Source organism: Meles meles, chromosome 9, assembly GCF_922984935.1.
Source record: "Meles meles chromosome 9, mMelMel3.1 paternal haplotype, whole genome shotgun sequence".
In the NCBI taxonomy this organism is placed as follows: Eukaryota; Metazoa; Chordata; class Mammalia; order Carnivora; family Mustelidae; genus Meles; species Meles meles.
The window spans coordinates 66,068,764-66,092,735 of record NC_060074.1 but is presented as its reverse complement, the minus strand read 5'-3'; the positions used below and the strand labels follow the sequence as shown (position 1 = coordinate 66,092,735).

The following is a 23,972-nucleotide window of genomic DNA, read 5'->3' as shown; positions in this document are numbered from 1 at the left end:
TCAGGCCTTTGCTGACACGGAAGGAGAAAAAGGAGCATCCTGACTGTTGGTGGGCAGATTAGCTTTAGAGAGACGGTACAAAGCTTGAGGATTTATAGCACAGAGAATAGCCTTTATAGGAACAATAAGGCAGAGATAGACATCTTTTATTTACATATTGTGAATGGTATATTATAAAAGTTGATATCATTATTACATGTGATCCTTCCAACAACCCTGTGAGATTGGTCTTATTTTCCCTCTGACAGAGAAATAAATGAAGACACAAACGGAACAGTTTGGAACCCAGGATCTCTGAATCCCAGTGTTCCTTCCCATCTGCTCCTGTGAATGCCCACCCCGCCCCACCGCCACCCCACCCTGCGGCCCAACAGCCCCCAAACCAGGGTGCCTAACTCCACACGTCAGGCCCTCCTCGCTGGAGAAATGCACATTATACTCTGGCTCTGGCTCCAGCTCCCCGGCAGGCCAAGACTCCATTTGGGCGGTTGGGGATGCCTGTTGTTTACAAATATATTTCCAGAAGTGGATCGCTGCTGGCACAGCTCAAGGAGAGAGTACACTGCTATCCTTGAACTATCTTGAATTCGTCCTTCTCTTCCAAAGACTTTAGAAAGATCAATATTGAAGGTGGAATATGAAACTTCAGGTGCAACCTTCTGAGCACGGCCTTTATAATAACCTTACAAGTATTTTCACACTGGTCATCCCCTTATCTGCACTTGGACTGTTCTCCTGTCTTACCTTAGTCCCTGTACATTTCTTGGCAACTAGATATAAACCAGTCTAGGCTTATTGCCAATGTCTATAAAGGCAAATTCTGGGCATGTTTTACTTTGAGGATAATAAGGAAATCCCATTTACCCATTTGGAGATACAGTCCATTCTCTTAGACAAGAGATATATAGTCATTAACTCTGGTGCACTGACATACCATAGAAACCAAAAATTCCCATGGGCATGTCAGTTATGGATAAACTGTCATGGCTCCCTCCCTACATCTCACTAGAAGCCTTAAGTCTTCTTCTTCTTAAGTCTTAAGAAGAAGACCCCTATTTTACTGACAGCTTAGTCAATAGGGGCATTTTTATAAGAAAGTGACTCATGTATTTTATTGTACATTTTCCCATCTCAGGGATTGCCTACACTATTGGCAAGAGAAAAAAAAAAAAGAAAGAGCACTTTTAAGAGTCTCATGCTCTACCGACTGTGCTAGCCGGGCGCTAGAAGAGCGATTTTAACTTCCTTTCTACTCCCATCGCTACATCTGTTTCTGGTTGGAACAGACATTGCTATTGCTAATTCACTTCATTTTTGCAAGCGTAGGAAAAACAAGATTTAACTTAAGAAATGGGTGGCCACGGTCGCCAAACTGTGGAAAGAACCAAGATGCCCTTCAACAGACGAATGGATAAGGAAGATGTGGTCCATATACACTATGGAGTATTATGCCTCCATCAGAAAGGACGAATACCCAACTTTTGTAGCAACGTGGACGGGTCTGGAAGAAATTATGCTGAGCGAAATAAGTCAAGCAGAGAGAGTCAAGTATCATATGGTCTCACTTATTTGTGGAGCATAACAAATAACATGGAGGACATGGGGAGATGGAGAGGAGAAGGGAGTTGAGGGAAATTGGAAGGGGAGATGAACCATGAGAGACTATGGACTCTGAAAAACAATCTGAGGGTTTTGAAGGGGCGGGGGGGGTGGGAGGTTGGGGAACCTGGTGGTGGGTAATAGGGAGGGCACGTATCGCATGGAGCACTGGGTGTGGTGCAAAAACAATGAATACTGTTAGGCTGAAAAGAAATTTAAAAAAAAAAAAGAAATGGGTGGCCACTTACAGCTGTTTGGGGTCAGGGGAAGCTGGTCAGAGCCACTGCTGTGCCTAAGCTAACTGCCTTCCCTCCTCCTTCACCTCTTATTCCCTGAACAGGACTCCTGGGTTGTTGAATTCAGCTGCACTTTTAAGCCTATAGGAGGCCATGACCAGTAGACTAGTTCTCCATATGGTGGAAATGAACCTTCTCAATCTGTACGTTGAAAGTCTGGAAGAAATGCAGCAGAGGAGTTCTTTCTGCCGACGGTGGTAATTAACGATCAGCTCCTAGAACACTACAATTAAGACTAACAAGAGGGGAGTGGAGGACAAAATCCTTGAGGTGTGACCCAAGAAGACAAAGAATTTTCCCCCAGATAACAAAGACCAGGCACACTGATCAGTTTTTAGTAAGTTTCATATAATAACAGAATCACCCAAATGCCCTCAAAATAGGCTTCTGTAATATGGTGTGAAGTTTTCAAAGGCAGGGACCATGAAGAATGTTGACCATGACCCCCACCTTCCAGAAGTCCTGCCCTTGTTTGATTCCCTCCACGCACACTTACTGACTTGCCCTTGCACTATTGGGCTGCACTTATCGACTGGTTTCTGACAAATAGAATAAGAAAAGATGTCACCTCTGAGATTAGCTTATGAAGACTGCATTCCTTCTTGGACACTCTAGCTCTGTCTCTTTTGGATCACTAGCTTCTAGGCGAAGCAGGCTGGCCTCTTCTGAACGCCCCACAGGTGGAGAGAGCCCACATGGCAAGGAGCTGGTATCTGCAGCTACCAGGTGGGGGCGGGGGGGCAGAGGCCTGCCATCTGCCATGTGGGTGAGTTCAGAAGCAGGTCATTTCCCAGGAGAGCCTTGGCACGGCTGCAGTCCTGGCAGGCACTTTGATGGCAGCCTTGTGAGGGACTTAGAGGCACCCAGGGAAGTCACACTTGGATTCCTGGCCCACAGAGACTGTGAGATAATAAATGCTTGTTTTAACCTGCTAAGTTTGGGGGTAATTGTTATGCAGCAACAGACAACTGACAGGCTATACAGTTACAGATTATTTATAGGTCCCAAAACACGTCTGCCTGGCATTACTCTAGGAGACCGAGCATAAAGATTCAGTCTAGAATCCCATTTGACTTTCTTCCCTTCCAGAGGACACCAAAGACATATTTCTACTGCCCGGCTTGTAAACCACGTCCTCGTTTTTTTGTTTTGTTTTGTTTTATATATATCGACTATGAAAAATATCAATATTTTCATTTACAAAACAAGATATTTCCTTGACGACTGCACCCAGTGTTTTTCCAAATGCATTCCTCAGCCTATGAACAAGGTTCCCCATCAAGGGAACTTCCTTCCATTCCATACTTACAAGGTAATCGGTTAATAGGAACTCGGATTTATTTTCTGTGGATGAAACTGCAGTTTCTTCCATGAGAGCCTGGGTATCTTTTTCCACATCTATCTTGCTGACGGCACAGTGAATTTGCGTGTGGCACTACGATGCCAAGAAAGCAGAATAAGGTTGCTGAACGATGTTTGCTGCCGGTTCTTGCAATGTGCATCAGAAACAGAGAAATCTTGACTACTCACTGTGGTCAGGGTTTGGCCAAAAACAGAAATATGTTGGGTGTACTGGTTCAAGTTATTGTATAAAAGCTTAATTCTTTCCTTCTCCAGCTCCAGGATGCTCTGAAAAGGATGGAGAATGACAGAAGATGAGCCAGTTGCTGTGCAAAGCTAAAGGCACCCAGCCAGGCACTGGCACCCCAAGAAAGCCTGCGGTAACCGTCATGTTAGTGCCTTTTGATGATGTCATTTCCAGGCTGCCGTGGGGGAGGTTCCCAGGACAGGAATATGATTTGGTGTGTGTCCTGTTTATCCTCATTTAGGATTGGTTTAACTCACATAGTTTCCACAGGCTGTTTTGGCCCCAAAGGCATATAGGCTGATGTTATGCATTAATTGGCATTCATTATAGTATATTGATAGTATAGAAAAGAAGTCATTTGAAAAGCACCTGTGAGTTCTTTTTTTCTTTTTTTACTTTAAGATTTTACTTATTTGTCAGAGAGAGAACAAAGGGGTAGGGGGAGTGGCAGGCGGGAGGCTCCCCGCTGAGCAAGGAGTCCCCACTGGGACTCGATTCCAGGACCCTGGGATCACAACCTGAGCCAAAAAGATTAACTGACTGAACCACCCAGGCATCCCAGCATCTGTGAGTTCTAGAGAAGGAATGGGAAGCCCAGTAAAACCTTTATCCATACCTTGGAAATGCATTCAGACTATTTGACAAGAGCAGAACCCCAAAGTCTGATCAACTTCGAAATTATGAAATTTTAGGCCAGGTTTTAGGAACACATTGTATCCTGGTGGGCCACTGTTTCCTTATTTTGACACGGGCTGAGCCCCCCGCATCAACCTGAGACTAGAATCACCAGTATCTCTTGGTGGAGATGGTAATGGTTAAGAGATTTTAATTACATTTCAGGGAAATCATTAAAATGATCTATGTCTCCTCATGAAAAGAGGCAGCAATAAACTCCACCGTGCAAAGATGGAATCCATATCTCAGTGAATTACTGCTATGATCTTATTCTTTTGGTATAAAATAGACTGTAGGGAAGCAAAATACTCAGGAGGATCTCGAACTGTCCTCCTGTGCCTTTACAATAGCACCTATATGAAAGTGTGGTCAGAGCTAGCAGGGAACCGCAGATCTGGAGGCAGGCTGGGGCCCAGGCCCCACGCTAACTCACATCCTTTATTCATTCTCCTCAGTCCTGTCGTCCTGGTCTTCTGGTCTGTACTACTCAAGGAGTTTGGAAGGATTTCATTTTCATCTAAATTGCTTAAATAAAACTGATCCAAGAAATACCAGATTCTCTCCAGAGCAAGAACTCTCAAATTTTAGCACGTTTATTCATCACCTAGACCCCTTCCTAAAATCATTCAGAGCATCGGATTCATTTCATTTAGGGAGGTGCTCAGGAGTCAGAATTTTAACAAGCATGCTAGCTGCTTGGAGATCTTGTCCTGGGACTATAAGTGGCCACAAAAAAAAAATCTAATTTCAAAATTATTTATGATTCTTCTACCCAGAGCTAACCCATTAGCATTTTGATGTATTTCGGTCCATCTAGGTGTGCCTGTATGTACGATTATATTCTTCTAGTTACCTAGGAAATTATTCAAGTTTGTATCCCGTTTTTTTCACTTAACATTGTACAAGAGTGGTTTCTCCTGTTGTTTGTCTCCAGAAACACCATCTAATAGAGTCTGCTGTGTGGGACTGCATACAGCGTAGTTGATTCATTTAGTCATCCCCTTAAGGCTAGCCATTTGAATGGTTTCCGCCCTTTTGCTTTTAATGTATTTTGAAAAGAAATTGGTTTATTTTTCCAGCTATTTCCTCAAGATGAATTTATAGAAAGAAAATTGTGTTTTTTACCAGGGGTTCTGGGAGAGAGCCAAGCCCTACTGTTCTGAGGCATCCATTGTATGCCATATGAGGCACCCACTGCCCCCACCTCTGGCCTCCCGCATCTAGAGAGGCAGTCACTACCACCCTTGGGGGAACTGTGAAAATAATCACTCAGATTATTTTCTGTGTTCTGTGGTTCAGATGAGGAACACTATTGAGAAGGTGAACATTTTTAATGCTCTTGACACTTATTACAAATGCCTCTCTAAAAGAATTCCTTGAGTACTTATTGTTGGAAACAAATATTTGGCTCTTGGTAATTCTTAGTAGCATGGCTATTATTTTTCAAAATATATTGTAGATTATTTCTACCAACTGAATTGTTTGTTCTTGGAAGGTAGGCAATATGCCTTGAGCATGGTATGAATATGAATAGTAAGACTAATTGGCATATGGTTTGTGGAACTGGTTTTAGTACTTCCTAACCTCACTTGAAACTTGCATTTCTTAGTGTCTGGTACACTGCCTTGAGCACAGTTCAATGAAGGCTCCCTGAAAGAATTTGTAAATCCAATTTGGAGAGTAAGAAGGGGTAAGAGGATACATTATAGGACGTTTAAATGAATTCTTATACCCCATTTCTACGGAAGAATGGTCTTGGGAGAAGGGAGGGGAAAAAGGAAACTGAACAAAGCTTGTCACATTTCCACCTCACACACTTATTAAAAAATCCCCCTTTAATGCAGTTCAGCCCACTTTTGCTATGTGTCTTCATGAATGTAACATTCTCCTCCTGAGTTCGTGAACAACAGAAGATCTAGAACACACAGTGTAACATGTGAGTTAGTGACTTGGTGGTGCAGACGAAGTGTATACAAGCCAAGGGAACAAGAAAGTAGGGCCAGGCAAGGCTGACTTGGCGGAAGTAGTCTCCAGTGAGTTTACAGGGCTGAGCTGGCACCAGGGAGAAGGTAGCTGTAAGGGAGCTGAAGTAAGAGGGAAGTGTGAGAACTGAAAGCAAGGGGGTGGGGGCACGATACTGGCCTCTGGCATGGTGGGAACAATAAACCAAGATACAAGAAGGGTGAAAGGAAATCTTTCTTTTCCTTACGGAGATTCTCATTTTGAGCAGATTCTCCACAGGACTTGATTCTAATTTTAAAAACCTAGTTTTAAATATTTTTAAAGCCCAGTTAAAAGAGATTTAAAAAAAAAGTTCAAGTATAATTAACATACAGTGTTATCCTAGAATCAGGTGTACAATATTATGATTCAATGATTCTCTGTGCTCCTCAGTGCTCATCAAGACCAATGTCCTCTTAATCCCCTTTGGCTATTACATCCATGCCCCCCACCCCCACTCACCTCCCCTCTGGCAACACCAATTTGTTCTCTATAGTTAAGTCTGTGCTTTTGTTTGCCTGCAAAGTCATCTTTTGAAATAGAGATAAGTGTGTATCTTGTCACCGTCAGGGAGACTTTATAAACAAAAAAGATAATTTCTATGATGTCTTCATATAAAAGTTGGGGCTGGTGAAAGGGGGTGGGTCGGGAAGAGAGGTAGAGGAGGACCCTAACAGGAAAAAAAGAAAACTGAGAAAAAGGAAAGAGAGCTGGTAAGAGCCTTTGAGAAGGGAGCTGGTGATAGACATTTTGAAGGCCAGCTGGATGTCGGCTACACCAGACATGTTGGCAGCCGTACGAGGAGGGAACCATAATTATCCCCCATTCCTGTGACGTAGAGAGGTGAGAAGAGTGCAGTATTTTTCTCCTAGCCCTTGAAGGGCATCTGGAAGATGGAATGGGAACGGCGATTTCTTTCCCATAACCTTACAGGGCTTCCAAGGAAGCCAGCCTCTGTGGAAAAGCCACAGGTCCACTGAGAAATTCCAGGGGGTGAGGCAACACCAGAGGCCAGGTTGGAGAGTCAGGTTTCAGATGGACAAAGTTGAAATTAAGTCCTTGGCCCTTTCTCGTCATCTTCATCTAAAACCTATTGAGCAGAAGCAAGGGAAGTACCAGGACCCTATGTTTGAAGGCGTAAATTAAAGAAGGGTTTATCCTCTTTTCCTCTACTCTTTGGCCTAGTTTTCTTCTCTCCTTTAATTTCCCTGCTCTTCCCTAACTCTGCATCTCTCCTACCTTGAAAGTGGAACAGCAAGAGATTAAATACGGCCCTTCGAATTTTGCCTGTGCAGAAGCAGAGAGCAGAGGTCAAGCCCGTGGCATCAGATTCGAAGTTGAACCCTGTTGCCATCCTGGGCGAGTACCTTCACGTCTCCACTCCTTCACTATAAATTGGGAAAGAAATGGCAGCCTCTTCATGATTGTGATGAACGCAAAATATAATGCAGTGAATGTCCTCCGGGCCGTGCCTGTCCCTAACAGCGCCTGTATCGTTCCCACATCACTGTGCTTAATCAAAGCGCGTCTTGATGACCTCTTTTTGCAACTGTGTCTCACTTTAAACATTTTCTTAAACTTAAAATGTGGGGAAAAAAGAAACCAAAACATCCGTGTTCTTAGCGCCCAGAGGTGAACATTGTTTCACTGGGTCAGATTTATGTTGATTTAAAAAAATAGAGAGCTGGGCTGTTCAGACAGACTGTAGTTGGAGTAACTTTGGAGCCTTTGGTAACTTTGGTTTGTTTTGTCCTCTGCCAGGCTGTCCACAAGCTGTGTCACTGTACGCGGCAGCTCAGTTCAGTTCCCACCATCTCCCTCATACAACACAGATGCAGTCTCTATGTGTAAGTCTACAAACACACACATAAAAACTAACTGTAGGTTGGGGCGTGGGTTTTTTAAATCCTTTAATTTACACACAATGTATAAATAGCATGTTTCTTTCCTTCAACATCATGCTTTTGAGGTTAACTGGTGTGTGCGTGTGTGTGTGTTTAAGATTTTATTTATTTATTTGAGAGAGGGAGAGATCTAGAGAGAAAGCTCGAGAGGAGGGGAGGGGCAGAGGCAGAGGGAGAAGCAGGAGGGCACGATCCTAGGACCCTGGGATCATGACCTGAGCCAAAGGCAGACACTTAACCAACTGAGCCACCCAAGTGCCCCTAATTTGTGTTTAAATATAGTTTTAATTAATATTTATTACTAGATATTAGTCTACTTTCTAAATTAGAGCACATTTTAAGAGTAATTCCTCTCCTGATAGGTATGAGGATTCTGTACATTTTTTCTCATCATGCAGTTATAAACAATTCTGCAGTAAACACTGTTACACATCACCCTTGGTATACAGGTGTATACCAGATATATGCCTAGGAGGGGAACTGCCGTGCTGTAACTACATGCACATCTCAGTTTTACTAGATACTATCAAGTCATTCTCACTGGAGAGGTGTAAGAATTCTTGTGTCCCAGCAATTCTCGTTTGGCAACACACAATATTGTCACTTTCTCATCTTTGCCAAACGATTGAGCATCTTTTCATATGTTTATTGGTGATTTTGATTTTCTCTTTTGTGATCTGCTTGTTCATACTTTTTAAGTTTCATCAGATGATTTGCCACAGTCCTTTCCTTATACGTCTTCTTTGCTGCTAAACTTACACCTCCCAGGCTAGATGGTTCTCTTTAATCATTGCTCCAGGGCCCAACACAAAGCCCCACATACAAAGAACTCTGTAAGTGATTACTGTACAAATCAGCTCTCAGGCCTAAAGCTCACTTCTGAGCACCAAGCACTGCACTTAATTTACACTGCACTCCAACAGCACTTTCTGAAGTTAGCTGAGTGCTATCGTGTCCACTGAGAATTACAAGCTGGCCACCGATCCTAAGTAAATAAGCGCTGGTTAATGGATCCATGGGGAAATGGAAACGACCGGAGGTCACGTGGTTTGCCTAATGTCACAGTAGGAGTGAGGGTCATCGCCAAGGACGGAGCTCATCGGGTCATGTAACTGTAGATCTGACCTTCCTTTTCAAGGCCTCACAACGCTCCACAGAAGAGGAGAAAAATGCCAGCACAGGACTCACCTGGTAGCAGCTTTCCAGTGTGTTTTCCCACTTGAGTCTGGTAGCACAGCCAGCCAGGTTTTTTTGGTAGTAGTTTTCATCTTCTTTTGCCAACTTCTCCGCCGATTTTTTCAGTTTACTGAGGAGCTAAAGGAAAACGTCAGGGCCACATATTCCTTAACGCATTTATCAAAGCCCTTGGTGACCCCAGGTAAAGGATTACATGCAACCCAACGATCCGGTTCTCATCTCCCAGCTAAAGTCAGCCACAGTGACTAGAGATGACAAAATCAAGCTCTTTCTCAGAGAAAAGGCATATCAGAGCTGCAAGGAAACTTAAGGGTCTGTCAATATGATTCCTTCCATTGTTCACATAAGGTAACTGAGGTCCTTCAATGTGACGTGACGTGCTCATATTGGTCAAATCAAGGAGGAGGCCAAGTGACAGGTGGGGGGAAGCAAGCGCAGCTTGACTGTCATCTGCTAACGAGTCCTGTACTCTCATTTGGTAAATCCTCTGTGTCTCAGCATTTCTTTTCTTTTCTTTTTTTTTTAAGATTTTATTTATTTACTTGTCAGACAGAGAGAGAGAGAGAAAAAGAGCGAGCACACAAGGGGGGAGCAGCAGGCAGAGGGAGAAGCAGATTCCTGGTTGAGCAGGGAGCCAACGTAGGACTTGATCCCAGGACCTTGAGATCATGACCTGAGCTGATGGCCGACGTTTAACCGACTGAGCCACCCAGGCATCTCTCGTGCCCCAGCATTTCTTTCAAGGACAGATAGAGATTGTGTAAGCCCAGAAGTTTAGAACTGGCTCATTGTGAAAAGCCTGAGTCGCGGGCCAACCTCTACTACAAACTGTGGACTGCTTGCTTGCCAGGTGCTTTCCGCTCATGCTGCTCCTCAGTGATTTGTAGTTCACAAACAGCCCCCTCCTGCCAGCCACCAAAATTGGCCATTCTGATTGTGAAGGTTTCTGGAAAATCAAAGTGATAACAAAATGCTCTGCACCAGGGTCCCTGAAATTGATTCTCAAAATGCTCAGACAAGTAATTTCACATCTTGGGGAACAAAGGAAGTTGTATTATATGAATGGTTCTCCAACTTGAATATGTTTAGGAAGGACCTGAGTGCTTGTAAAATTGCAGATTTTCAGGGTCCCACAGGTGGCAATATTGATCCAGCCACTCTAGAACGGGACTAGGAAATCTGAAGTTCGCTACCGTCAGGGCCATTCTGATACAAATGGTCCTCAGCGCACAGGTCAAGGAGCACCAAAGATCCCTCTGGCTTAAGCAATCTAGGAGTTTCAAGGACAGAGACAAAGGCTCTTATAAATGACTTTCTTTATGCTTAAGGACATTTTGACTAACGTTTTAGTAATGAAGAACATTCATCCAAAGTGGTGAATATTAACACCACTCACTTAATTATTCCGATTGATATACTAGCCATTCAGCTGTCCCTCGCTCTGATATATGACTTACACAGGACACATGTGGTTTTGTATATCAAGTGTAATGAACCGCATTTATCTGTAGAAACATGAGCTTGTGAATTTTAACCCGATAACAGTATAGTGAAAAAGCTGAAAGTGTGCCTTGGCTATACTTTGCTAAATCATCATCCTTGGATTCTTACTGAAAATGCTCATGTCCCCCAGCAACAAGAAGGCAGTCACTTTTGAGATGACTGCTCACATTCACCAGCTAACACTATCGAGCTATACCAACTAGAAGTTTCCGTTAAGCAAATTTATAACAAATAACCCCAAATAGATATAAAAGAAGAATGGTAGACTTTTATATTCTTATTTAAGGAAATTCTCAGAAAACTTAATAAAATTTGTCAAATACTGAATTCTTTTTCTTTTCTTTCTCTTGGAACAAACATCTCACTCATTTATTCATCAAACATCTATTGAGTGCCACAGTGTGCCATGTGCTAGGCTCTGGGACTAGAAAGTAAGTTAGACAGTCTTCCCCTGCTGTCAGAGACCCACAGGGCCAACACTATCCCATGTGATGGATCCCAGAATGATACAAGTATTAGGTATCACTGGGGCACCAAGAGGGGCACCTAAACTAATCTTGGAATTAAAATGACGTGTAAGCTGAGCCTTGGCGTACAATGGGTACTCACAGAAATAATGCTGTGTGAAAGAAGCTAAAATGGGAGTCATAATTAGCGAGGTAAAAGAGCATTAACATGATACCGATAAAATTTTTGGAGAGGTTGGAGCATGCTGTTTGAGAGAGAACAACAATGACACTGAAAAGCTAGGCAAAGGTCAAGTCAGGGAGGGTCTTCAGGGCGACATAAAGGAGTTCAGACTTTAGGTGAGGTCACCAGGAAGCCTCTGATGGCCTTTAAAAGGAGAATGATATATTCGTATTCGAGTTTCAGAAAAGTCAAATGGGCTTGCAGATGAGGAAGAGGAGGAAGAAGGAGGCAACACAGAAAGCCAAGAGACCAGTCTGTCAGAGAGCTGCAAGTAGTGATGATGGCGGTCTGGGAGAGAGCAGTTGGGGTTGCGGGGAAGCACGAGTAGCAAAATTCAAGAAGTATTTGGGTTAGGAGGTAGAACCATGATGATATGTTACATGGTAATATTCAAAGATATAGAAAACAGGAATAACACAACATTTTTGGTAGAAGGAAGTGATGGTTCCAATCTTGGATGTTGAGTTTGAGGTACTAAAAGGCAGTTCAGAGACTGGTTGGACTGGAGACATAAATTGGGGTATTATCAGCCTGGATATGGTAGAAGAAGCCTTGAGGGCATATCTACTGAGTACTGGTTATTTAGTGAGTACCCGATTTTGAGACTACTATGTTGGGCACTGGAAATACAATGCCGAATAAAACAGAATGAGTCCCAAGAGAGAAATCATCAGGAAAAGCAATATAAAAAGATCAGGCAGAAAGAGAGAAGTCCATAAAGGAGTTTAAGAAAAAGTTGCCAGAGGGGCGCCTGGGTGGCTCAGTGGATTAAGCCACTGCCTTCGGCTCAGGTCATGATCTCAGGGTCCTGGGATTGAGCCCCGCGTTGGGCTCTCTGCTCCACAGGGAGCCTGCTTCCTCCTCTCTCTCTGCCTGCCTCTCTGCCTACTTGTGATCTCTCTCTCTCTGTCAAATAAATAAAATTAAAAAAAAAAAAAAGTTGCCAGAAAGAAAAACCAAAAGAGTAAGGTGTCACTGAAGTTAAGAGAATTTTCTAGAAGGAGGACGTCAATAATGCTTAATGCTTCCAAGAAGTTAAGTAAGATAAGAGCTGGAAAGTACACATTGGCTTTAGCAACAAGGATGACATGTTTTCCAAGCAGGGACACTCTTCATAGAATGATGGGGAAAGCTTGATTGGTATGGATTGAGGACTGAACAGGAGGTGAGGAAACGGAGATAGAGCACAGACGACCCTTTCAATAAATCTTATCATAAAAAGAAGGAAAGAAGATAAAATCTGGAGAGAAACAAAAATAGAGGCATGGAAAGGTGTCTCCTTGACTCTTCCTACTCTCCCAAGATGGGGTGGGGAAGGATATGTTGATGAATGAGAAGCAATTATTAGAGAGGGGTATGTCCAAAATACAGGCAAAAGGAAAACAATCAAGAGAAGCATCTCTGAGAGGCAGGACTGCCTGGGAATCCAAACACATGATGAAGAGTTGGTCTGTCCCACCACACATTTGACTTCAGTAGGCAGGTGGCTTAGCTGACTTCGATTTACTCTGTTAGGAAGGAGGCAAGATAGTCAGTCACTGAGAGTGCGTAGTGAGGATAGAGATGTGAGAAGAATGAAGATTAGATCAGCTCTGCTGAGAACAAGGACTGCTGAGAGGGAGAACAGGAAGAACTGCTGAGCAGGTCAGAGCCCGCTCTGTTCAGGTTGGAGATGATGGGCAGTTCTCGGTGAAATGCAATGAATGAATGCTGCCTTAGGTGTTTAGCCTTAGGACTGAAAAGGAAAAAAAAAGCTACCAGATAAAGAATGAAGATGCTAGGGGTCTTGATATCATGAGAGTCAAGGTCCCATGGTAACAGGATCAGGCGGAGGAGGGCAGAGAAAGACCACAGGCTTCCACCTCCCACGGAAGTTGCTAATGAGGGAAGGAAGAGGAAATCTACCATTTAGCTGCCCAGCGCTTATCTCTTTGTTATTGCTTGACACCAATAAAGAATAGCTTCTAATGAGGGCTCCCCATGCCTGCGCCAGGCCCCAGTGCTCAGCATTGTGGCACACTGTGGTTTGGCCTCCTCAAAAGCCTGCTTCATTATTCAATACTTGTTAATGATCGTTTCAAACTGGGAAGATTGACAGGTGAAGAAATAAGAACATTGTCAAATCTTGCTAACAATGAGTTTGAGTTATACATCTAATAGTTTCTTCAGATGGAAAGACAGCCTTACTGGCAATGACAATTTTCTTTTTCTTTTAAGAAGGTTTGGGTTGTGGGGGTGCGGCCTGCATTTCCATAGGGAGGCTTCATCTTTTGGGGAAGAGACTGACTATTTCAGAGCTTTCCAATTTGAAGTCCATACCCTATGAGGTGTGCGAGATAATCCAGCATATCTCCAACATTATTTGTGTTCCTTTCTGCCTAGACACTGTTAGCAAGCTTACTCTGATTTAACATCCTGAGTCGACTCTGGTGCCCACCCATGGACAGTTATGGGCTCTGGAGGGACAGTGGGGATCTTAGAAGGTAAGAAGCTGACACGGGCCCTCACAAATGTCTTCCCTTTCAGTGTCCTGAGATGCATGGCCATCCGTGTGTGTTTGGGGAGCGGGGATTTGCAGATTTATCATCTAGCTTTAATTTGGTTAACACACAAAATTAACAAGTGTCTCAAAAAGACTTCTGAGATGTAGATTGACATTAGTACTGCTGATGTAAGCACAAGAAAAAGCCACAAGAAAATGTCAGAGCTGACGCCTTCCCCTGCCACTGGTTATGAGTGTGCCATCACCCACAGGAAAAGGCAAAAACTGGGATGATCTGATGAAATCTGAAAAGGAGTTAACCAGAAAGTTGAAAATTATCAAGAAATATGAATTTACATTTACTACGGTGAAGGCTGAACCTTGCCCAGGTGTAAATTTTGCCCGGAAGTGTCACTCAGTGATCACGTGAAGGCATCATGATTAGCTAATCTTTTAAAATATTATTTCATGCCTCAAGTATTTTTTATGTTTTATAATGTTCATAGCACATTATACTAATATATATTTATACTATATATACTATATATTACGTATATAATATATATACTATATATATTTATACTAATATAAATTGCTACAGATGGTACACAATATTGTTAAAGTACATGATAATTCATTATATATATACATACATTTTTTACTTACTTGCACTGAGAGATATTTACTAGGGTCCCTACGGAAAAATCTGGAGATCCTTGGTTTAATTTATCATCTGTCGATAATACCATTTTAAAAATATATGTGGACCAGGGATGATTTAGAATCCCTCTCAGGCTCTGCCACATGAAAGCTCTGCAGAGACCCCACACAGAGCACGAAGTTAGCCAGTTCTCTTGTGTTCATAGCTCAGAGCTATGTTCATAGCTTCAATATCCAACCCTCTCCAAGCCACATGCACACAGCTGGTCATGACAGGTTACCTTCTGCTTCTCCTTCTTAGTCACAGTTTGCTTGGAGCTTTCTACAAGATGGGAAAGTGCCTCATGCTTCTTGGTACTAACCACTAATTTCTTCTTGGCCTAGAGCCAAAAACATGCAAAAAGGGATGAGAAACCGATATCAAGAGAAAAACTCTTCTGTTCTGGAACAAGTCATGTTCAGGTGCTAGCTTAAACGACTGTGTAATTTTAGTTCTTCATTTCTGCCCTCACCTCAAAATCTGCTTGGAATATCACAGAGGCTAACATTTTGCCCTGAAACCACTGTATATTTTTCATTATATTGAGCACACTCAAGAGGGTTATACATTTCTCCAAATCACAAAGGCCCCCAAGTCTCCAAAACATTGTTCTAGCGAGCATCATGAAGGGAATTGCTTCACAATAAAAACACCACAGCAGACATGGAAGACCACCTGCATCATTCTTTTAAATCAACCTGGGCCACAACTGAGGTTGTTTTAAGATGCTCTCTTAAAACTTACAGCAAAAGGGCGATTTTGCATCTGATGCAAAGGCTTCAGAGGTGGGCATTTGCTTGGCATTTTGTGAAATGGCCTGTACTGGTGTGTGGGGGGTGGGGAGTGGGAGTGGGCTGAGAAGGTAGAAGCGCATTCAACATCCTCCTACTCTGTTGGTCCCTCAAACCTCAAAGTGGGTTATGATCGAGTTGATCATTTCCTATTCTACACAGTTCCAACCAAGAAGATGATGCTCCAGGGGCACCTGGGTGGTTCAGTGGGTTAAAGTCTCTGCCTTCGACTCAGGTCATGATCCCAGCGTCCTGGGATTGAGCCCCACATCAGGCTCTCTGCTCAGCAGGGAGCCTGCTTCCCTCACCCCCGCCCTGCCTCCTTTCTGCCTACTTGTGATCTCTGTCTGTCAAGTAAATAAATTAATAAAATGTTAAAAAAAAAAATGATGTTCCAGAGATAAAATGAGAAAACATAAATTGGTTTGAGTTGGATCCAGCCTGTTCAGGAATTGGATTGATTGAAAGACTTTTAACTTTGCACGTCAAGGTCACAAGGACTGCAAAACCAGGTAATGTAGTAATAAGTTCAGTTCCCTCTCTCTTTAGGAATTGGAGGCAAAACCTTCCAAATGTCTCTCAATCTCTGAAGCCTGCAAAAGGGAATTCAGGAAACAGGATGCTCACTAACCCTCTTTCTCTGCCTCCAGTTAGTCCCATGCCCGCGAAGAAAGGAGAGCATGAGGGAAGAGCTTTGGGTCCTTTAAGGCTTCCATTTCTGTCTCCCAAATAGACTGCACTTCATTACTGACATGCTGAAACACTTCAGTTGTAACTGGAGAGAAAAATCATTAGAGCTCAAGAATTTTATGTTCTCTAATTTCTCCGTCACTCTTCATAAAAAAATAAAATAATTTTATTTAGAAAAATTATTTGGTGGAAACTGGGAAAGAATAAAAGGTGCTTTTTTTTTTTCTTGAAAGCAATTATGGTTGCTGGGCATGGTTTCTCTTTTGGTTCATTATATTGGAATTTCTGTGAAAGCTGAATATTTAGAGAATAGATTTTTAAAAACAAATTCTGCCTGGGGTGCCTGGGTGGCTCAGTCGGTTAAGAACCTGACTCTTGATCTCAGCTCAGGTCTTGATCTCAGGGTTTTGAGTTCAAGCCCCACACTGGGCTCCACACTGGGCGTGGAACCAACTTAAAAAATAAATAAATAAAAATAAAAAACCAAATTCTGTTTAAGAAATCTCACAAAATCAAGAGCAAAACTAAAACCAAATTACTGGACACTGATTAAACATTTATTACAAAAGTGATTCTCATGAGCATTCTTTTACCAGTACTACTAGTGGGTATAGAAATTCATTTATCTCAAACCTTCCTTTTTTTTAAGATTTTATTTACTTATTTGACAGGGAAAAAGACAGTGAGAGAGGGAACACAAGCAGGGAGAGTGGGAAAGGGAAAAACAGACTTCCCACTGAGCAGGGAGCCCAATATGGGGCTTGATCCCAGGACCCTGGGATCATGACTGGAGCTTTAGGCAGACGCTCAATGAATGAGCCACCCAGGTGCCCCTCAAACATTTCTGATTAATTTCTTTGGTCTTATGGAATCCTTGATTTCAGCATGGGCTTCAAAGGCAATAGTGAGGACTGAGTTGGGCTCCCTATTTTTGAGGGATCTCTCTGGTTATTTGCTGCTAGCAGCTATCTACCAGGGAAAGTTCTCTTTGGGTACGGATACTCTGAAGATGAAAAGGGAGTTCAGCTTTTGGACCACAAGTTCTCTCAAAGTGGATCTCTGGGTTTTCTTAGCAGATTTCCTCTCCACTGGTTTCTAGTTCTTTCAACTTGAATTCCTCCTAAACTGGATTGTTCTAGAATTATCTTCTCTATATATATGGGTTCCATCTGTTATTCTCTCTGCGTAAGAACTTGCATTGATGTGCTCTAAATTCTCATACCAGATCGTAATTCTTCTCCCTAGAATTCATTTACTGTTTCCTGCACATATGTTATCTAGCCAACTACATTTTAAATTACTTACAAATAGGAATCATGCCCTAGTAGAGTGGAATACAGGAAGTGGACCATACACATCTGTGGAATCAATATATGTATTTCCCCCTACATATGGCTACTCACCCCTCAGAGTACTCCTCTCACTAGTGAAACAGAGATCATGAATGCCCTTCCACAAATGATATACCCAAACCTCAGAGAGTATTTGTCACTTGCCTTAAGCTACAGATTATACTGAGAGGCAGTCAGTGTAGTGGAATGGGTAAGAGCCATGAGTCTGGAACCCAACGATGTAGCAATTCTCGGTTCAACAATTAACGAGCTTTACGAAGATTATTTACCTCCCTGTGTCTCAGTCCCCCCCCCCCCCATCTGTTAAACAGGACATACCACATTGGTTCGGTTTTGGGAGGGGGGGGTGAGTGTGTGTGTTGCAATGATTGAATATAGAAATATATAGCATTTGGCACACAATAAATGTTATGTTAGCTATAACTAATAAACATATTTTGAGCCTTGCTATTCTATTGATTTAGTTGAAAGGTATATCTATAGAATAATTCAGGTGAGGAAACATTTTTCTCTTCGGTTAGCACCTAGAAATACTAACACTAAAATACAGGATCACATGTGTGCGAAAGCAGAAGTTTCAGTCCTAAAAACTGAGTTTACATAAATGACATTCATTTGTATACTCGCCTTGATTTGTTGATTCCAGTTGTCGATGACAAGATTTGCTGCCTTTTCAACTTCGTTATCAAGCTGCAAACAGAAAAAAAGAAAAATGATTTTTTTTTTCGGTCTTTCTGTTGAGTCATGGTGCTGGCTTATGAATTCTGACATATTCACTATCATAATCCATTGGAATTTCAAAATCCTACAGTGGACATGTATCCTGAGAAGAGCAGCTGAACTATCTTTTCCCCATGTCAAAAACCTCTTGACAGGATTTAGCTTGAATGCATTTGGTAAAATAACTATTTCTGCATATAAACTATGTAACTACACAAAAACTTGTAAAAACACCAGTGCGTGTGATCTGCACAGAGGGGGTCTTGGATAGTTTGGTGTCCCTTTCTGTTCCAGCACATCTTCAGCTCAGCATCATTCCATGTGGCCCAAACTTTAGCACGTCGACAATCCCTAAGAGTCCTGGTAGTGCTAATTTTACCAAAGGTCTCATTGCCCCTGAAATGAACACTGTTGTAATTTCAAAGAGATTGAATTCTTAATCATAATTAACTTTTCTTCTGCCTTTGAACAGCCAAAGGGACGGTAACAGTAATGATCCAAATGCATCTAGACAACAACCCAAGGAGAGCAGACTTAACTAAGGGGAAGACTTTTTTTTCTTGGACCATAGATGTTTCTTCCCAAGCCCACAAATCAGTCATGACTCAACTGCACTGAGATCTAGCAATGCTGTTCTTTTATTTCGTCCAGCTGATTAAATTTGGAATACAATTTATTGTAACAAATACAATGAAAATAATTTTGTGCATGATGTCACTTTGACTATGTGAAATATGGAAAAAGTTCACTTTAAAAATAATTTTCATCCCTTTTTTTTCCCTTTTTTTTTTAAGTAGGCTTCACACCCAGTGTGGGGCTTGAACTTATGGCCATGAGATCAAGAGTCACATGCTCTACCAACTAAGCTAGCCAGGCACCCTGAAGAAAAGAATTCTCATCTTTTACCTTCTGTGACTGAGTGGGTTGGGTTGGTAGGGGTGCAGTGGGGAGGGGCAATGCTGAATAAAGGCTGCGAAATCGGACCAGGGATCATGCTGTTAATTATCCAAAGCACTAAGATAATGATCGAGTCACTGTGCCTAATTTATGGTAAGTACTAAAGAAATGCTAGTGATTATCATATTATTATGGGGTATGAAAATATTTTGTAATTAATGAAATGTAGACTGGTGTTTGGTTTTTATTAAGTTGGTTTGCAAAGTGGAAGATTATATTGCTTAGTAATCATTACTGTGTAAATTTCCCCATTACCCCAGCCCTCAGTAGAACATCCATTGTGGTAAAAACACATGTATGTCCACACAAACATCTATTCCATTTCCTGACTCAGTTTAATGAATTTGAATAAAAATGTTTTGTATCATTTCTCTTCCATCAGGTTTTTATAGATCTCCCATCTTACTAACTTACTACCTTTAGGACCTCCTTTATCTGGCTGTGGTCATTTGAACCCACCTCTAGCCACCACCCCTTCCCTTCACAAGGGCCACCGATGACTGTCTCTGAACTTCTAACTTGCACCTGGCCTTGAACCAATTCTGACCATGACCTCACCCCTATCACAGTTGAGCAGCGTTTATTAAACACCCCTTTATGTCGCCTGAAAATAGATTTTGAAGTGCTTAATGACTGTATGATACACAAAGAAAAAGAAGCACAGATAAAATTGTTCTGGAAGGAAAAGGATACAGGAAGACCAGAGAATATGCTAGAAAAGAGGACAAAGTGTTCCTGAAAGAACATAGTTTTTTTTTTCCTTTTTCCAATTTTAAGACTATTTGAGAACTATATCTATTATTGCCTTTACCCAATCCCAAACTGTTAAGCACCCAAAAAAAATCTTTTTAAGAACTGTGTTTATAATTCTTCTGTTTACAGAAGGAATATCTAGTCATTGAAAAACAATCAAAATACAAAAAGTATGAGATAAAAATAACCTCAAACACCACTATCTAAAAATAATTCTTACTAACATTCCAGGAGGTTCCTTCAGTTTTTTTTCTATTCATATAAACATATTTTACTTTACAAAATCGAGATCATTTTTATTTCACACTATATAGTGAAAAAATTTCCATGTCATTAATTTCTTCTGTAATAAGATTTTAATGGTTGCATAATATTCCATTGCTTGAATTTATCATAATTTATTTTTGGATGATGAAGAGGTTTCTAGTTTTTCACTATGACAAACAATGCTTTGGCAAACACCTTTGTACATCAATCTTGAGCTCTTGTTTCTTTTAATGACAAATTCCTGAAAACTAGCATCACTTTTGATCATCTTTCATTCCTTGGGTCAAAGACAGAAATCCTGCTTTAAGAGAGATTTGACTCACTGATTTTCTCTTCTTTTCATGTACACTCAGGACTTGATGAGTTGGTTTTATTGCTTCCAACTCAATTGCTTTGCCAAGTTTTCTAGAAATAGAAAATAAAAGACACACAAGCATAGTATTAGGATTTATATCTACTTTCCAAATTGTTTTCTGGGGAAATAAAAAGGTGTGTTCCAGCCTGCCTATTCAGGGCAGGGTATTCATGGCATGCCCGCTTTAAGTATTTATGCTTCCCCCTGGGGTTGGGGTAAGTGGGGGGGGGGGTGGGTAGAGGGGACACCACTCACTGATGCAGGTCTGCCGCCGATTTCATGCCTTCTGAGACCCAGGTCCAGGCACTGACGAGACAGCTGGGGGCAAAACAGGAGGGCACAAGAATGGGTATCATGTTCCCGGTAAGTCTGAGCAATGCAGCGTCATGTCCGATTCACTACATACAACCATTGCTCTCATTTCCCTAATCTTATTTCAGTGTGTCCATGGGATTTAATTCTGCCCATTTATTGATTTGCACTGTAATCATTACATAGACAGCCTTATCTCCGTCATTTTCCATTTCAATTTTCATCTTCCATTTCACGTCTGTAGAAAATCAGGGACATAAAGTAGCCAAGGGTGAGCAGGCATTTAGAACAGGCGGGAGATTGTGCGCTGGGTAGGGGGAGAGAGGCCTCAAGACCACCTTTTCAGGCTCCTCATTTCACCAGTGAGTGCACCAAGCTAGGCTCAGAAAAGTTAAGTGGCGTAGGACCCAACAGCCCTGGGATGTCCCTGCGTGCTGCTCCAGCTACTGTTCCTGCTGGTTTTTAAGACCACGGCTCAGATATTTTGTCGTATTGTAAGCAGTGTCTCCATTTAACAAAAGGAGAGCACTGCCCTCCCCGTAACGGCACACGGTGGGGGTTAAGAAGTGTGATGCTATTTTCTCCCACAGAAGGAGAAGAGCTCACCGCAGCCCATATCACTGGCCTTCAGAAGCCAGAAGGATAAGCTCAGTTGCATCCATAAACCTCAGGGACAGAAGCAAGTGTAGACTCTGATGGAGGGGTGGGGACAGATCTGTGCCCCTGCTGAAATCAGGATGGTGTGAGGTTTTGCCTCCAAGTGACTTAGGCTGCGCCCTATAGTCAGAATTACATAGCTAGACCAGAGGATGCCAGATTTTCTGCATATCCAAAGCCAGGCATAAAGCCAGAGACAAAAGACTACTTAGTATAGACCTCCAGTTATAGAAAATTGCAAAAAAGCCCCAAATGAATCTATATCAATAATAAGTAGATCAGTGGTGGCTTAGGTGGGGAAAGGACGGCAAATAGGCATGAAGAATCTTTTGATGTGATGAAAATGTCTATGTTTTTATTTTAGTGGGGCTACATCTATAGTATACAGCTACATACACTATATACACATATAGTATACACCTATCAGAATCCACCCAACCATATACTTAAGGAGGGCGCTTTTTGTTCCATACAAATTAAACTTTCATAGAGTTGATTTTTTTTTTTAAGATTTTATTTAGTTAGTTGACAAAAAGAGACACAGTGAGAGAAGGAACACAAGCAGGGGGAGTGGAAGAGGGAGAAGCAGGCTTCCCACCAAGTGGGGAGCCCCATGTGGGGCTCGATCCCAGGACCCCAGGATCATGACCCAAGCTGAAGGCAGATGCTTAACTGACTGAGCCACTCAGGTGTCCCAGAGTTGATTTTTTAAACAGGAACCCAGACACCCTTTGGAGAAGAGAATCTGACATTTGCTCCTCAGAGGAGCTGAGCAGCAGAGCCAGAAGCCTATAACTTCGGCCTTAGAGGGGTCTGTTTCCTGTGTGACCTTAGAAAGATCATATGAGTTCTCTGACCCTCAGGTAATTAGTCTCTTAAAATAGAAATAATTCAGTTTACCTACACAACACAGATTTGGGGTATGGGTAATAGTCTGGTTAATGTTTATTATTAAATATCATTGTGCTAATCTTGGCTAACTGAATATTCTGAACATGCCAACTCTCTGGGCGCATCCAAGCCAGACGCTGGGATTGCGACACATAAGACCCACACTGCCACACCCTTACACCTCTCATTCCTTAGGGGGTAATTAGAATCCAAGTCGTAATGAACTCTATGCCGGGTATTAAACACACTTCTTGTAATGTCTCATTTAATCCTCACAACAATTATATGAGATAGGTTCTATTTCCATTTTAAATACACACTGAGAGGTAAAATAAATTGCCCTGATTCGCCCACCTGATAAAGAGTAGAGGTAGAATTTAAATCCAGGCAGTGTCAATAAAGGCTATACTCAACCATTTGGCCATATTGGCTGCTTCACAATCTACTAAAATACTCTCCTAAAAGTCAAGCTCAAAGTCAAACAGTCACAAAGCCATTATTTGCTTTTACAGGCGATGCCTTCTAAGAAGTAAGAATGTGAGCTCCAGAAGGCTTCTTTCTGTCCCTCTCTCTTTCACCATCCAAGAGGTCTTTGCTGTGCCCCTGCCAGCTAGGAGTGATATCTGCAAGCACTGGTCAAGAATCTTGGTAACCAATTATCATTAATGGACCATTTTTATAATCTCTTTTAGAATATCCAGTATCTTTGCTCTCTCCCCCAAAATAAAAACTCAACTTTATTCCAAAATGTATTAAGGAAAATGTGAACCACCAGTTTTTCAGAACCCAACGGACTAATCTCCACATACAAGATCTCATATAATCTACACCTCCCCCATCCAGACTTGCACACCCATGCACCAGGCAACTCATATCACTACTCCATCTAGCTTACAGAGGAAATCAAGGCACAGGGAGGCCAGGTTACTTGTTAGAGGTCATGGAGTCGAGATAAAGCAGGATTCACATTCCTTGACTCCAAGACCTTCCAACTTAACCGCACTCCTTCCAAAGTAACATATCATCACTGAGGCTTCTTATGCATATGGACTTAGGATTCATAAGGACACCGGATTAGCCCAGTTCTGACACTTATTACCTGTGTCATTGGGGCAAGTTTCTTAAAACTCTCCAAGCCTCAATACCTGGTCTGTAACTGGGACAATAATAAGACTTGCTAAGGGGTTGTTGAGAGGCTTACAGGGGAGTATCTGTGAAAGTACTTAACACCATGCCTGGCACACAGTAAGTGCCCAAGAAATCATAAACCAGGCTGAACGCTGTACACCTGCCACATTTCTAAAAGGAAGCTGGCCTCGAACATGTCACTTATTATAACTCTTATGAATGATTTTACCTTACCTGTTTCATATACTTACTTTATTTTCGTGCTCTGTAATGCTTTGTTTAACTTGATTGCCAGTTTCTGAAGTCCTTTGGCATAGTTAATCTCCAAGTTTGCCCTGTTAGCAAAGGGATAGCTGGTAGATTGGATGTTCTAACCAGATATCAAACACATGCGTGCACAGACACACACACACACACGTGCGTGCGTGTATGAAGGAGGGCTCAGGCTGACAAAGCAATGTCTA

The 23,972-nt window shown here is 42.1% G+C and overlaps 1 protein-coding gene across 3 annotated transcripts in view; it reads right to left on the bottom strand.

Moving 5' to 3' along the window:
• Nucleotides 1-23,972, bottom strand: part of NOSTRIN (nitric oxide synthase trafficking) — a 57,859-nt gene that overhangs the window by 10,365 nt on the left and 23,522 nt on the right. For 2 of the 3 annotated variants that reach the window (XM_046019293.1, XM_046019294.1), the window contains exons 3-10: nt 23,760-23,843; nt 20,776-20,838; nt 20,489-20,570; nt 18,096-18,158; nt 14,877-14,975; nt 9,252-9,377; nt 3,426-3,524; nt 3,205-3,330 (exon numbers count right to left, since the gene is read on the bottom strand). In XM_046019293.1, the coding sequence (XP_045875249.1) occupies nt 3,205-3,330; nt 3,426-3,524; nt 9,252-9,377; nt 14,877-14,975; nt 18,096-18,158; nt 20,489-20,570; nt 20,776-20,838; nt 23,760-23,843 (742 nt within the window). The remainder of the gene's footprint in view (nt 1-3,204; nt 3,331-3,425; nt 3,525-9,251; nt 9,378-14,876; nt 14,976-18,095; nt 18,159-20,488; nt 20,571-20,775; nt 20,839-23,759; nt 23,844-23,972) is intronic. The other variant, XM_046019295.1, reaches the window with a different exon arrangement.